This window comes from Oryctolagus cuniculus, chromosome 12 (assembly GCF_964237555.1).
Source record: "Oryctolagus cuniculus chromosome 12, mOryCun1.1, whole genome shotgun sequence".
In the NCBI taxonomy this organism is placed as follows: Eukaryota; Metazoa; Chordata; class Mammalia; order Lagomorpha; family Leporidae; genus Oryctolagus; species Oryctolagus cuniculus.
The window spans coordinates 109,302,157-109,316,676 of NC_091443.1; the positions used below are offsets into that span (position 1 = coordinate 109,302,157).

Here is a 14,520-nt window from a genome sequence, read left to right on the forward strand (position 1 = left end):
TTTTCATAAACTTTTTGAAAACCCTGTTGTTGTATGTATGCATATCAAAAATTCTTTTGCAGGGCCGGCACTGTGGCGTAGCGGGCAAGGCTGCCGTCTGCAGTGCCAGCATCCCATAGAGGCACCAGTTTGATTTCTGGCTGCTCCACTTCCCATCCAGCTCCCTGCTAACGAGCCTGGGAAAGCACCAGGAGACAGCACAAATGCTGTGGGAGACCTGGAGGAAGCTCCTGGCTCCTGGCTTTGGTCTGGCCCAGCCCCAGCCGTTGTGGTCATTCGGGGAGTGACCCAGTGGATGGAAGACTTTTCTCTCTGTCTCTCCCTCTTTCTCTGTAACTCTGCCTTTCAAATAAATTAATTAAAAAAACTTTTTTTGCATCAAAATGAACTTATCTTTGAATTCTCCTTTGCATGAACGTTTTGATGCTCCTTGTGTGTAGACAGTAGGGTCACGGTGAGGGGGATGCGAGACCCCCTTGGCCTGGTGTCTGCTTCCTCCGGGCACCCCTGCCCCCCAGGTCCAGAATCCGGCAGGGCCAGCAGGGCCAGCTGGAGGGCTCAGCTGGGGCTGGTGCTGAGCACAGAGGCAGAGGGCTCCCTGTGCTTCTGGAGAGAACCTTACCTGGAGTCTGTGTGGCAGCCTGGGAGGGGCTGTGGTATGGGCGGAGCCAGCTGGAGGAGGAGGAGGAGGAGGGAGACGGGCTCAGGGTTTTCCAGCTTCCAGTTTAGCCTTGAGCTGCTGGTTATAAATTTGGCCCTGGGGGTTCAGGGACAGATCCCAGAGCTGAGACAGCGACAGTCGGGACAGCAGCATGCTGGCCAGGGGGCTCCCCTCCCGCTCAGTCTTCCTCAGAGGTTGCCAGGCCTCCCTGAGCACTGCCCAGGAGGGCCTGGGTCACCCGGGGGTGCCCACCCGTGAGGGAGTGGGCATGGCCACCCGCAGCCCTCGGCCCTACCACGAGATCCCCTCCCCTGGGGACAATGGCTGGCTGAACCTGTACCACTTCTGGCGGGAGAAGGGCACACACAGGGTCCATTATCGTCATGTGCAGAACTTCCAGAAGTACGGTCCCATTTACAGGTAAGCCTGGTGGAGGCTGGGGGCTCCGGCGCGGGGCAGGGGCAGGGAGGCCGGGGGCCTGCAGTCCGAGCTCTGTCCCGGCTGCTCCGCTCCCGCTGGCCTTCTGATCCACCTTCAGACATTCCTTAGAAAATGAGCATTATCCAGAAGCTGTGTGTGATTCCGTAACTGTTTTGCACCCAACAGAGCTTAGGTTTTCAAACCATTTTCCACCAATGTTTGGAGCCCCCTGCTATTTCTTCCAGGCCCTGGGGGTGGTGGTGGGGAGGAGGCAAAGGTTTCCAAAGGGAGCAAGCCCTGCCGAGTGCCTCCCTCCAGCTGCGACCCCCACCAGGGCGCCTGGGCAGGTGCCAAGTGGGGGATCCCTCGCTCAGCCCCTGGGGCCCTGGGGCAGCTGCTTCCCCCGAGGAGGACCAGGCGGATTGGGGTTTCAGCCCTGGAACCCCCAGAGCCTGGGTAGTGGAGTCCTGGGCGGGGCCTCTGGAGCCCACTTGGGTTCTCCCGCACCGCTGGGAGGTATGGGGGGGGCGGTGCGGGAGGCAGTGGCTGGGGCACATCTCACTCTAATCAGTGGGTCTCTATCAACCCGCGAAGGCTCTCCCTTCCCCACCTTTCTTCTCTGCCCCCCCCCCCCCCAGTTGGAGGAAGGGCACCCAGCCCACCCCCCACCCCCCAGGGAGCCGCTGCACCTTCCCACCTCTGCCCTCTCTTTCTCCCAGACCTGTCCTAACCTCCCTGCTCCTCCCGTGGGTCGCCAGCTCCTCCCTCCCCAGGGGAGCCCCTGGTTTTACGAGGCCCCTTTCTGGGTGCTGTGTCTTTGAGGGTGGTGTGTTTCTCCCCGTTTTATAGATGGAGGAAACCGAGGCTCAGGCGGGAGAGGGTCTCGCTGAAGTCGCACAGCTCGTCGGCGCACGGGCAGGGCTGGAGTCCGGCACCCTGCTCTGTGCGTCCTCCAGTGCGGTGGCTGACAGCCTGGGGCACAGCGGGAGGGCTCTAAAACCCCCAGCGGGGAGACGGCGCGCTTCCCACTCCTTGCTCGGCTGCTGAGAGCACACAAGCAGCAGACCCGACCTCAGCTCTGCCGATATCTTACAAGGTCTTAAGCTCCTGGAACCTGGAATTAAAGGATCAATTTCCTCTGGCACACAAGACTTTGAAATCATGCATGGGGGGGGGGGTCATCAAAGACTTCACAAAAATTGCATATTATGCAAAAAATATGCACAGATTTCAAAGTTTTTTGCACCAAAATGTCTTCTCTTTTAATTCCATTTTCCACAACCTTTTTTTTTTTAAAGAAGAGATTTATTAATTTATTTGAAAGGCAAAGTGAGAGAGAGAGAGAGAGAGAGAGAGAGAGAGAGAGAGAATGTGTCCGTCTACAAGTTTACTCTCCAAATGGCTGCAATGGCTGGGGCTGGGCCAGGCTGAAGCCAGGAGCCAGGAGCTCCTTCCAGGTCTCCCACGTGGGTGGCAGGGGCCCAAGGACTTGGGTCATCCTCTAGCTTTCCCAGGTTCATTATCAAGGAGCTGGATCAGAAGTGGAGCAGCCGGGACTCCAACCTGCACTCCTTAGGGATGCTGGTGCTGCCGGTGGCGGTTTTACCTGTGGCACCACGACGCCTGCGGGCCCCTTAAGCTCTATCTTCGATTTGCTCTCTAAGGTAGCTACCAGACAGCAAGAACGGGGTTTTCCTGTGGTTTCCTAGCTGTTGCATTTCCTCCGTCTCTGGCTTCAACAACAGAAATGCCTTTTTCACACGGGTCTGGAAGCTGGAGGCTGAGACCTTGGGCGTCTGCAGACTTGTTTGCATTCAGCCAAGCCAGCTCCGGTCTCCCTGTGGTCCTCCCGGCGGGGGTCTCTGAACCGCTGCCGCAGGGCCCTTCTGTCTGGCGCTACACCCGCGCCAACAGGTGTAGCCCTCAACTCCCAACACAGACCTCGGATAGACTTTCTAAGAGCAGGGAGGCCACTCCCAGAAGTTTGATCCTAAAGCGCAGTAGGGACCAGCCGGCTGGGAACATGGCCTAGTAGGGGTGGGCGGTGGGTGGGGAAGCCTTGCCAGGTGCCTCAGGGCGCGCCCTGAGGGATGCCTGCGCATGCGCTCTGTCCTGCGCTCTGCGCGAGGCTGGGGAGCGGCCGCGGGTGTGGACCCTAGGGGAGGGCTCTGGGTGAGGGTGTGGCCTGTCCAAGGCTGGCAGCTGCAGGGGTCATGCCACTGAACAGAGGTCAGCGTTATGCATTCCGTGTTGGCTCTACCTGCGCTTCAGAGAAGGGGCGGGGCCAGCAGGCAGCTGAGCCCTGCTGCAGACCTCAGCCCCTCCCCGACCCCACCCCCGTCCAGGGAGAAGCTGGGCAACGTGGAGTCCGTTTACATCATGGATCCCGAGGACGTGGCTCTGCTGTTCAAGTCGGAGGGCCCCAGCCCCGAGCGGTTCCTCATCCCGCCCTGGGTCGCCTATCACGAGTACTACCGGAGGCCGGTGGGCGTCCTGCTCAAGTGAGTCCTGGCCGGGTCCCCAGGGGCGCAGCGGGTGACAGTCTCCACGTCACCTCTCCTGTCCGGGCCTTTGCCGAGCCCTGCTTCGCTCATTAGGGCTGCGCCTTCCTGAGGCCCCACTGTGCGCAGGCCTCCTGCCAGGCGCCGGCGGGGGGCGGGGGCGTGGCAGCAGGGCCGGGCCGCCTGCGGGTGGGTAGCAGAAGCCGTTGTCTGCCAACCGCTCATCAAAGACTTCAAATACGGGGCGGGCCTCCGGAGCCATGGTTAAGATGCTGCCCAGGAGGCCTGCGGCCCTTGTCTGAGTTCCCGGGGTTCGAGTCCCGGCACTGCTCCTCTTCCAATTCCAGCTCTTAGCTTCCTGCCACCCATGTGGGTGGCTGGGATGGAGTTCCCAGCTCCTGGCCAACATGGAGGAGTGACTCAGTGGAGGGAAGGCCTCTGTCTGCCTTTCTGCCTTTCAAAAATGAAAAACAAAAAACCAAAAAAAAAAAAAAAAAACCAACAACAAAAAAACGCCAACAAACCAAAACTCAACAGGCGCTGAGACGGCGGGGCGGACGGACCTGCGCTGCTTTGCAAGTGGCTGGCCGTGCTCTGTGGGTGCGGGAGCCTCTCGTCCCTGTGATGCGGCTGCTGTGGAATCTGCGACGTCCTGACACGCGCCGGTGCTGCTCCGAGCAGCCGCCGCAGGCAGACAGCCCACAACGGCCCTGCGGCGTGGAAGCACCGCCTCCCACCCTACCAGTGGGTCCGTGCAGGGAAGTCCCCCAGAGCTTGGCACTGTTTTTTTTTTTTTTTTAATAAAGATTTATTTTATTTATTTGAAAGGCAGAGTTAAAGAGAAAGAGATCTTCCATCCGCTGGTTCACTCCCTGAATGTCTGCCATGGCCAGGGCTGGACCAGGCCAGAGCCAGGAGCCAGGAGCTCCTTCTGGGTCTCCCATGTGGATGCAGGGGCCCAAGGACTCGGGCCATCTCATGCTGCTCTCCCAGGTGCATTAGCAGGAAGCTGGATTGGAAGTGGAGCAGCCGGGACTCCAACCGGTGCTCTCATATGGGGCGCTGGTGTCACAGGCAGCGTTTTAACCCACTGTGCCACAATGCCAGTCCCCAGATATGGACCGGGGCCATCTTCCTCTGCCTTCCCAGGTGCGTTAGCAGGGAGCTGGGTCAGAAGAGGAGCAGCCGGGACTTGAACCGGCGCCCAAATGGGATGCCAGTGGGCATTGCAGATGGTGGCTTTACCCACTACGCCATGGTGCTGGCCCTGTGTGTGTATATATATATATATATATATATATATATATATTTTAACATTTTTCTGAAAGTACCTTTTAGAAAAGAATTGCAACTGGGCAGAACGATGCAGAAGAGAGGGGGAGGCCCGCAGGTCCCCTGGACAGCGAGGACGGCTGGGGGAGGGGCAGCTGTGACAGTCCCAGTGTCCCCCGGGGTGTGTGGGGTGGGGGTGGGGGTTTATAAGGACTCTCATCAGCAAGCTCAGCTCCCAGAGCACAGAGCATGGGGGGGGGGGGTTTCCAGGCCCTGAGATCTGCCTCCTGCCCAGTGAATCCCAGGGTGCTCTGGGGTGCAGCAGAGGGGAGGCCGGGGCATTTGGTCTGGAAGAGTCAGGAAGGCCCCGGAATGGCAGCTGAGGCCCCGGGACAGGCGTGCGCACTGTAGGGTCTGCTTCCAGTGTGGGAAGAGTGGGGAGCAGGCGAGCCCAGGGTTTGTTCTCCTTCCTCCCTGCTCCCCCGGGCCAGGCAGGGCAGGGAGGGGGAGGAGGAGCGGGCGGGGGCCGCGAGCCCAGCTCTGTGCTCTGCGGCCGGGCCCAGGGTCTGTTATGTGCTGGGGGCAGCCCTGAGGGCCTGTGCTTTCGCAGGAAGGCCCAGGCCTGGAAGAGAGACCGCGTGGCCCTGAACCAGGAGGTGATGGCCCCCGATGCCATCAAGAACTTCGTGCCCCTCCTGGAGGCCGTGTCGCAGGACTTCGTCCGCATGCTGCACGGTCGCGTCCAGCAGGGGGTGTTCTCAGGCGACATCAGTGACGACCTGTTCCGCTTTGCCTTCGAGTGTAAGGGGCTGGCGCCTGCTGCCAGCTTGGGCTGGGAGCGTGGGGGGGGGGCGGGGGGTGGGCTGGGTAGGGAACCAGCACTCGACCTCTTACCCAAGACCCCGGCCAGACCCGGCCAGAGCTTCCACCCTCCACCTCCACCCGCAGGTTTGGGGGTCAGCCCTTCATTCTGGTCTGCTTCTCTAGGGCACCAGACTGTCCCCTGGAGGTCTGGCAGGGACACTCAGTCTGAGTTTTGGAGTCGCCGCAGGGGTCTGGCAGCACATGCAAAGGGCCTGTGGCTTGGTGGAGACCATAGTGTCACTGTGGAGACTCTGGGGTGACCCCAGAGCTGGGACGAGATCAAATTCCTTACCTGCTGGCAGGGAATGCTTGAAGCTGTGGTGACCCCTCAGGTCCAGCCAGACTGGGCCCTGGACGGCTGCTTTCCCAGGGAGCACCCACCTGCCCTCTGCAGGAAGTACTGGGCCAACGCCGTCCACTACGGATGGGAACCGGCCGGGCGGAGGACAGCCCAGTCCGGGACCCTCTCTCCTGGCTCTTGGGAGCCCCTGCTTCCCAGAGACCCCTGCTGGGGGCCTTCCACTTGCCCCCTCCGAGGGCCCCTTGTCAGCCCTGCCTCAGCCCCGGGGAGCTCAGGCCTCTGTCTCTGCGGATGGCAGCTGAGGAGGGGTCCAGAGCTCCTGGCTGTGGTGGGAGGGGGCGCCGGGGCCCTCGGACGGCCCCGCTGGAAGGGCTCCCCCGCCCCCGCAGCCATCACCAACATCATGTTCGGGGAGCGCCTGGGGATGCTGGAGGAGACGGTGGACCCCGAGGCGCAGCGGTTCATCGACGCGGTCTACCAGATGTTCCACACCAGCGTCCCCATGCTCAGCCTGCCACCGAGCCTCTTCCGCCTCTTCCGCACCAGGACCTGGAGGGACCACGTGGCCGCGTGGGACGTGATCTTCACCAACGGTGAGGGGCAGGGTTGGAGGGCCCAGGCTGGAAGCCCCAGGCCTCGCCTGTGCCCGTGGGAACCCCAGCCCCCGGGGGTGGTGTTGGGGAGGCCCTGGGCGCCTGGCAGGCGGGGGCTGGGGTGGGCTGGGGGCTGGCAGTGGCCGGCAGTTCTAGATTTTTCTGGACAGAGAGGTTTGAAGACTGCTAAGGTGTGGGAGCCCACTCCTGTTGTTTCTCTACTCCCCCCCGCCCCACACAGCTGACAAATACACCCAGAGCTTCTACTGGGACCTGAGGCAGAAGCAGGACCTTGGGGGCAGCTACCGTGGTATCCTCTACAGCCTCCTGGGGACCAGCAAGCTGTCCTTCGAGGACATCAAGGCCAATGTCACCGAGATGCTGGCCGGAGGTGTGGACACGGTGAGGGGCCCAGGGCATCCCCTCCCCGATGTCCCAGGGCACCGAGGCCCCTGGCTCCAAGCTGGGCTCTGTTTGTGAGGAGGGGACAACCATCCCTCCCTTCCCCCCACCCCCAGCTCCATGGGGAAGACATGGCTCATGCAGGCAGGGCTGGGCGTTGCTGCGGTTGGAGGCGGGGTGCCCATGGCGCCTCCAGGCCTCGGCTGTGCCCGTCTCCCTCCCCCCATGCACCGTGCTGCCGACTCCATGCACCTTCTCATCCATTTCACAATGCGTAAGACGCCCCTTGCTGATGTGAGGGTGAGGGTGAATTATTGGGCCTGTTTGATGATCAGCTTTGTCCTTGGCTGGCCGGGAGGCGGGGCCGGTGCACACAGCCCAGGGCTGGGATCCCAGGAGCGGTGCTCCCTGTGGTGCTGGAAGCTGGAATTCCACATGGAGGGCTGGCATCCGCGCTGGCACCGGCACTAGGTGTCCCCGTGTGTGTACTCAGCTTTCATCTTTTCCTGGAAGGCACAGTGGGGTTAGATCCTTGCCCACTGCAGTTCCCGGACCTTGATGGCCTCATCCGAGTGCTATCTAGGTGTCTCTCATGCTCAGATGGGGGGGCTGGGTTCCCTCGCCAGTCTCAAGGGTACCACACAGCAGTTTGCTCTGAGCCCTGCACTCGGGTGATTCCGTGCCAGGGGGCGGGGCTTGGATCAGAGAAGGAGCGGCTGTGGAGGTGTGCAGGGCGGGGAGGGGCGGGCGGGAGACGCCTGTGCAGAAGCCCTGGGGGCTGTGGGCTTGCCTTCTCAGCTACTGTGTGTGCAGGTCTTGAACAAGTTCACGGAAAGACCAGTGTGATGGCAGGAGTGGGGTGGGGTGGGAAGACGGGGGATGACTCCACAAACTTTGAAAAAAGACTTCTTATATCATGGAGTGTCGCTCCCCCTCTTCATGGGGGAACGACACTAAACCCTGCCTAGGCTTCATATCCGAGTCACGGCACCATTATGTCGCTCCCCCTCTTCGTGGAGGAACGACACAGGACCCTGCGCTGTTCTTTTGTCTGCTCGGCCCTCCCCGGGTTTGCTGCTGGTTCTTCCCGGGTTGGCTACCGTCCCTTCCACCTCCGTGGAAGGGCAGTTCCCCCTGGCCACATTCCCCACTTCCGCAGGGGAGCGGCACACCGCCGGCCGGCTTTCTCGGGGGCTGCACAGGTGTTCCTTCAGCTAGATGTTCCCCTTAGATGTTCCTGGTGCATGCCGTCTCTCTCCTCCTTTATAGTCCTCCTCCGCCAATCCTAACTCGGCTGCCCACACGCCGAGTACGCTGCTCTCCAATCAGGAGCAAGTCCTACAGTTTATTGGTTGAACTGGAGGCAGCTGTGCGGAAGCTATTTACCTCTCTCCCAGCGCCATATTGTGGGAGAGCAGATGCATAGAATAAGTCTTAATTCCAGTAACTCAGTCTAGTCCGGTTTGCTCCCCACAATGGAGTTCATGATTTTTTTTTTAAAGGATTTATTTGAAAGAGTTAGAGAGAGAGAATCTTCCACTGCTGGTTCACTCCCCAAATGGCTGCAACAGCTGGGGCTGGGCAGAGCTGAATTCGGGGGCCAGGAGCTTCCTCTGGGTCTCCCACATGGGTGCAGGGGCTCAAGCACTTGGGCCACCTTCTACTGCTTTCCCATGTGCATTAGCAGGGAGCTGGATAAGAAGTGGAGCAGCCAGGATTCAAACCAGTGCTCATGTGGGTGCCGGTGTCGCAGGTGGCGGCTTAAACCACACCAGCCCCCGTTTCATGAAAATAAACTGATGGTTTAATTCCATTTCCCACGGAGCATGGCAGCACCCCTCGTGGGCACTTGTGCTTCCCAGGGAGGGAGGGGAAGCAGCAGGGGCGGAGTTCAGGCTGGAGCAGGAAGGGCAGGCGGGGGGGGGCAGGCCAGGGCCTCTGCGCTTCAGCGGGGGCCCCCCCACTGCTGGGATGGGACCCGGTGAGGCTTTTTCCTGGCTGAAGGAGAGAGGAGGGTGTCCGAGCCTCTCCTTGGGGGGTCCCTGGCCCTGCAGCCGAGGGCTGAGGGTCCCAAGCTCTGGCTAGAATGGCGTTAGCCGGTCAAGTGGGAACCATTGCAGGAGAGGCAAGAAGGCAGGCTGGGCTGGTGCAGGGTCTAGGAGCTGGACTCCAGGCTCGGATGTGCAGGTGAAGGCTGAGGTTTGCAGGTCTCCTGGGATGGGGTGCGTGTGGTGTGTGTGCACGTGTGTGTGTGGTGTGTGCATGTGTGTGGTGTGCACACGTGTGTGGTGTGTGCACTTGTGTGTACGTGTGTGCACATGTGTGGCATGTGCGTGTGTGGTGCGCGCTCACATGTGTGGTGTGTGTACATGTGTGGTGTGTGCACGTGTGTGGTGTGTGCACATGTGTGGTGTGTGCATGTGTGTGGTGTGCGTGCACATGTATGCGGTGTGTGTGTGGTGTGTATGCATGCGCATGTGTGATATGTGTGCACGTGTGTGGTGTGTGTGCACGTGTGTGTGTGTGGTTGGGGGAGGGCTGACACTCAGAGGTTGGCCATCCCAGGAAGAGGAGTGGCCACCAACAGCCTCGGGAGTCTGGCAGTGCGGCTGGGCCCCCTGCAGGCAGACAGGCGGGGTCAGGGCAGGGCCGGGGTTTTCTCGCACATCTGCCCTTCCAGTTGTTGGCTTTTGTGGATGGCGGTCCTGGAGCCCGGGATGGGGGCCGGGGAGGAGGGGCAGGTCCTTGGCAGTGGGAAGTGTCGCCTGTCCTGGACCTTGGACCTTGGACCTTGGACCTGGACCTTGGACCTGGACCGGGAGTGACAGGCCCTCCCCTACAGACGTCCATGACCCTGCAGTGGCACCTGTATGAGATGGGGCGCTGCCCTAGGGTGCAGGAGATGCTGCGGGCGGAGGTCCTGGCTGCCCGGCGCCAGGCCCAGGGAGACATGACCGCGATGCTGCAGTCGGTGCCGCTCCTCAAGGCCAGCATCAAGGAGACGCTGAGGCAAGCACCCACCCACCTGTGCCCACTGCCCTGAACCCTGGGCGGGGCCGGGGGGCAAGGTCACGGGCCTGGGCTGGTGCAGGAGCAGCACCTGGACGCTGCCCCCAGGGCCCTCAGCAGGTGGGGCTGAGGGGGTGGGGGGCGTGGCCTGCGTCAGCTCCTGAGAACCCGCCTCCCGCAGGCTGCACCCCATCTCGGTGACTTTGCAGAGATACCTCGTAAATGACCTGGTCCTCCAGGATTACATGATACCTGCCAAGGTGGGTGCAGCCAGGGGCCCCGGGCTCTGCCAGGCACACAGGGAAGGCTGGGGGCTCTGCTCTGCCCTTGTACCTGGTGGGTGGGCTGGGGGGCCCGTGGGTGGCAGTGGCTGTCCAAGGCTGCATGAAGGGCTGCATGGACAGGATTGGCCCCTTGAAGGTCCCATGGCTGTGCGTCGTCTGGGGTCCCTGGGAGGTGGGCAAGGCTTGGGGACAGGCTGTCAGTGCGGGGCGGTGGGCAGCGCAGCCCATCCCGCCCGTCCGGCTGGGTACTGGGCTCGTGGCTGCAGGAGGGGCTCCCTCAGGCCTCCACCCCTCCCCCTTTGCCTAGACATTGGTGCAGGTGGCCAACTACGCCATGGGCCGGGAACCTAGCTTCTTTGCCAACCCAGAGAAGTTTGACCCCACCCGATGGCTGGACAAGGACAAGAACGCCACTCACTTCCGGAGCCTGGGCTTTGGCTGGGGTGTGCGGCAGTGCCTGGGCCGCAGGATCGCCGAGGTGGAGATGAGCATCTTCCTCATCCATGTAAGCATCTTCCTCCTCTTCATCATCATCGGGCCCAGGGCGGTGGAGGGAAGGGGCGGGGCTTGTGGACCAGTGAGGGTCAAGGCTACACCCAGGTTTGCAAGCACTGATGGTGTATTTGCGGGTGCCGTGTGCAGGGTTGAAGGAGGGGCTGGTGGTGACCCTCAAGTCACACCCAGCAGGCATTGCCTGCAGGTGCACAAGCCTGGGGCTACAGGAGTGTGGGGTGGGGGAGGACCTGCCCTGCCCCCACCGAAGCCCCCTCCCTCATCTCCCATCCTCAGATGCTGGAGAACTTCAGAATCGAAAGCCAACAGCTCAGCGACGTGGGTACCAAGTTCAACCTCATCCTGATGCCCGAAAAGCCCATCATCTTAACCTTCCGGCCTCTCCATCAGGACACGCCCCCCGCGTGATGGGAGGGGAAGGCCCCGCCCCACCAGTGAGGGGAGTCACGGCTGTCGGTTCATCTCTGGCCCCACCCCGCTCCTCTTCCCCACTCTGCCCCTTCCTCGCCCTCATCAGGACAATAAACGGCCGAACCGCACGGAGGGTCTTCCTTCCCCTGGAGCCCCTGGGGTGTTTGTCACCCAGTACAGAAGCCTCAGGGGCTCAGGCACCCACTTAGAGGCCCTCTCCGTGGAGACCTGCCTGCTGCTGGCAGCTCAGGAGCCAGCAGGGGGCTGGGGGCCAGGCAGAGCGTGTGTGTGGGGGTGCAGCTTCCCTGTGCCCGGGCAGCCAACAGAGGTGCAGGTGGAGCCCGGCTGTGGGAGCAGGGAGCCCGGCGCTGTGGGCTAGTCCTGCCCGCCTGGTGCGCCCACCTGGCTAGATGGAGACATAGCTCCTTGGCCGGCCCTGCTGCTAGCCCCGGGAGGCGGAGGCTGGCCCAAGGCCACGCCGCTCTAGGAAACGGGCCGACGCTCTTGGTGCTCCAATGTTTAATGAAGTCACAGGGTGGGCTGGGGCCGCGGGGAGACCCCCAGGACAGCGGGGGAGGCCTGCTCTGGAGCTCAGGTCTGCTGGGGGTCCGCGGGCTTGCCGAGCTTCGTGTCCGAGCCTGGCGGCAGGGGCTCCAGATCCGAGGGACGCTCGAGGTCCTTGGCGGGGGTCGAGGCTTTCCATGGCTGCAAGGCGAGGGGGGTGAGCGCCCCGTGTCCCGGGTGGGCCGGCCACAGCAGGCCTCCCAGGATCCAAAACCCAGGGGGCCAGCAGGTGCCCCCCACGGTGCCCAGGGGCGTCCCCTGTCGGTCCCCTAGTCCTTTGTGAGCCTCCCTCCCAACCCAGCCACCACGCCTCCGTACGTGAGCAGAGAGTGGACAGGCCGAGCGTGGGGGTTCTTGGGGAGACAGTGGCTGTGCCGTCTCCTGAGAAGGAGCCTGTGCCATCCCAGGCTGGGGGCCACAAGCTACCCATGGGGTGCAGGAAGCACCCGGCGTCTCCTGGTCACCTCCTCCAGGTGTCTCCTGGCCACCGCAAGGCCAGGGCGGCCTCGAAGGGTCTTCTCCGCTCAGCAGGGGCAGGAATGGGGCCAGAGCAAGGGTGGTGGGGACACAGCAGGACCCAGAGCCCAGGAGCGGCTCCGCCCAGTCTGTCTCAGTGACTTAAGGGGTGGGGTGGCTCCCAGCCCCAGCAGCTGCTCCCACGGAGGGGCCACTCACGGGGGCGTCTATGATGATGGAGTTTGAGGGGCGCCCAAAGCCGTGTTCCTGCTCCTGCAGGCGCATGGCCAAGTCCTGCTTCTCCCGCCCCCAGCGCCGAGCCGAGTCCTCCAACTGCGGGCACAGAGGGGGACAACTGGTGGGCAGTGGGCAGCAGGGCCTGTCCCTGAAAGCCAGGACAAGCAGGCCCGGGGGAAAGCAAAGCTCTGGGGAGTATGGCCTTGATCTTCCCATGACCCCAGGAGCAGCAGGGGAGGGGAGGGGGCCACCCAGTGAGACAATGCAGAGGGACCTCCCTGCATTCCTGCAGCGTGCTGAGCCCTGATCCTGGTCCCACACTGAGCCCCGACCCTGGTCACACCATGATTCTAGATCCTGGTCTCACACTGAGCCCTGATCCTGGACACCCCCTGAGCCCTGATCCTGGTCCCACACTGAGCCCCGACCCTGGTCAGACCGTGATCCTAGATCCTGGTCCCACACTGAGCCCTGATCCTGGTCCCACACTGAGCCCTGATCCTGGCCCCACACTGAGCCCTGACCCTGGACACCCCCTGAGCCCTGATCCTGGTCCCACACTGAGCCCTGACCCTGGCCCCACACTCAGCCCTGACCCTGGTCCCACACTGAGCCCTGACCTTGGTCCCACACTTGGTCCTGACCCTGGTCACCCCTTGAGTCCTGATCCTGGCCCCACACTGAGCCCTGATCCTGGACACACACTGAGCCCTGACCCTGGCCCCACACTGAGCCCTGATCCTGGCCCCACACTCAGCCCTGACCCTGGTCCCACACTGAGCCCTGACCTTGGTCCCACACTTGGTCCTGACCCTGGTCACCCCTTGAGTCCTGACCCTGGCCCCACACTGAGCCCTGATCCTGGCCCCACACTGAGCCCTGACCTTGGCCCCACACTGAGCCCTGATCCTGGACACCCCCTGAGCCCTGATCCTGGTCCCACACTGAGCCCTGACCCTGGTGCACACTGAGCCCTGACCCTGGACACACACTGAGCCCTGACCCTGGCCCCACACTGAGCCCTGATCCTGGACACACTGAGCCCTGATCCTGGTCCCACATTGAGCCCTGACCCTGGCCCCACACTGAGCCTGTCCCTTGACACACACTGAGCCCTGACCCTGGCCCCACACTGAGCCCTGACCTTGGTCCCACACTGAGCCCTGACCCTGGCCCCACACTGAGCCCTGACCTTGGTCCCACACTGAGCCCTGACCCTGGTCCCACACTGAGCCCTGACCCTGGCCCCACACTGAGCCCTGATCCTGGACACCCCTTGAGCCCTGATTCTGGACCCACACTGAGCCCTGATCCTGGTCCCACCACTGAGCCCTGATCCTGGTCCCACACTGAGCCCTGACCCTGGTCCCACACTGAGCCCTGATCCTGGTCCCACCACTGAGCCCTGACCCTGACCCCACACTGAGCCCTGACCCTGGCCCCACACTGAGCCCTGATCCTGGACACACCCTGAGCCCTGATCCTGGTCCCACACTGAGCCCTGACCCTGGACACCCCCTGAGCCCTGATCCCGGTCCCACACCGAGCCCCAACCCTGGTCACACCGTGATCCTAGATCCTGGTCTCACTGAGCCCTGACCTTGGTCCCACACTGAGCCCTGATCCTGGTCCCACACTGAGCCCTGATCCTGGACACCCCCTGAGCCCTGACCCTGGCCCCACACTGAGCCCTGATCCTGGACACACTGAGCCCTGATCCTGGTCCCACATTGAGCCCTGACCTTGGTCCCACACTGAGCCCTGATCCTGGTCCCACACTGAGCCCTGATCCTGGACACACACTGAGCCCTGACCCTGGCCCCACACTGAGCCCTGATCCTGGACACACTGAGCCCTGATCCTGGTCCCACATTGAGCCCTGACCTTGGTCCCACACTGAGCCCTGACCCTGGTCCCACACTGAGCCCTGACCCTGGCCCCACACTGAGCCCTGATCCTGGACACCCCTTGAGCCCTGATTCTGGACCCACACTGAGACCTGATCCTGATCCCACCACTGAGCCCTGATCCT

The 14,520-nt window shown here is 62.5% G+C and overlaps 2 protein-coding genes across 6 annotated transcripts in view; one reads left to right on the forward strand and one right to left on the reverse strand.

Moving 5' to 3' along the window:
- The first annotated feature begins 716 nt into the window (after positions 1-716).
- CYP11A1 (cytochrome P450 family 11 subfamily A member 1) lies at positions 717-11,359 on the forward strand. Of its 2 annotated transcripts, none has more exons than XM_008253734.4 (9): positions 717-1,081; positions 3,427-3,582; positions 5,465-5,655; positions 6,409-6,612; positions 6,854-7,014; positions 9,857-10,023; positions 10,205-10,283; positions 10,615-10,812; positions 11,097-11,359. In XM_008253734.4, exons 1-9 carry the CDS (start codon positions 813-815, stop codon positions 11,226-11,228), a joined length of 1,557 nt encoding a protein of 518 aa, XP_008251956.1. In that variant the 5' UTR covers positions 717-812; the 3' UTR covers positions 11,229-11,359. The 2 variants fall into 2 exon arrangements, with proteins under 2 accessions (XP_008251956.1, XP_051690621.1); XM_051834661.2 differs by lacking the exon at positions 717-1,081 and adding an exon at positions 2,535-2,745.
- Positions 11,360-11,735: 376 nt separating this feature from the next.
- The window catches only part of CCDC33 (coiled-coil domain containing 33), a 64,085-nt gene continuing 61,300 nt past the window's right edge, over positions 11,736-14,520 (reverse strand). For 2 of the 4 annotated variants that reach the window (XM_070054687.1, XM_070054686.1), the window contains 2 exons: positions 12,471-12,584; positions 11,736-11,936 (listed from right to left, as the gene is read on the reverse strand). In XM_070054687.1, the coding sequence (XP_069910788.1) occupies positions 11,823-11,936; positions 12,471-12,584 (228 nt within the window). In that variant the 3' untranslated portion in view covers positions 11,736-11,822. The remainder of the gene's footprint in view (positions 11,937-12,470; positions 12,585-14,520) is intronic. The other 2 variants (XM_070054689.1, XM_070054688.1) reach the window with 1 other exon arrangement.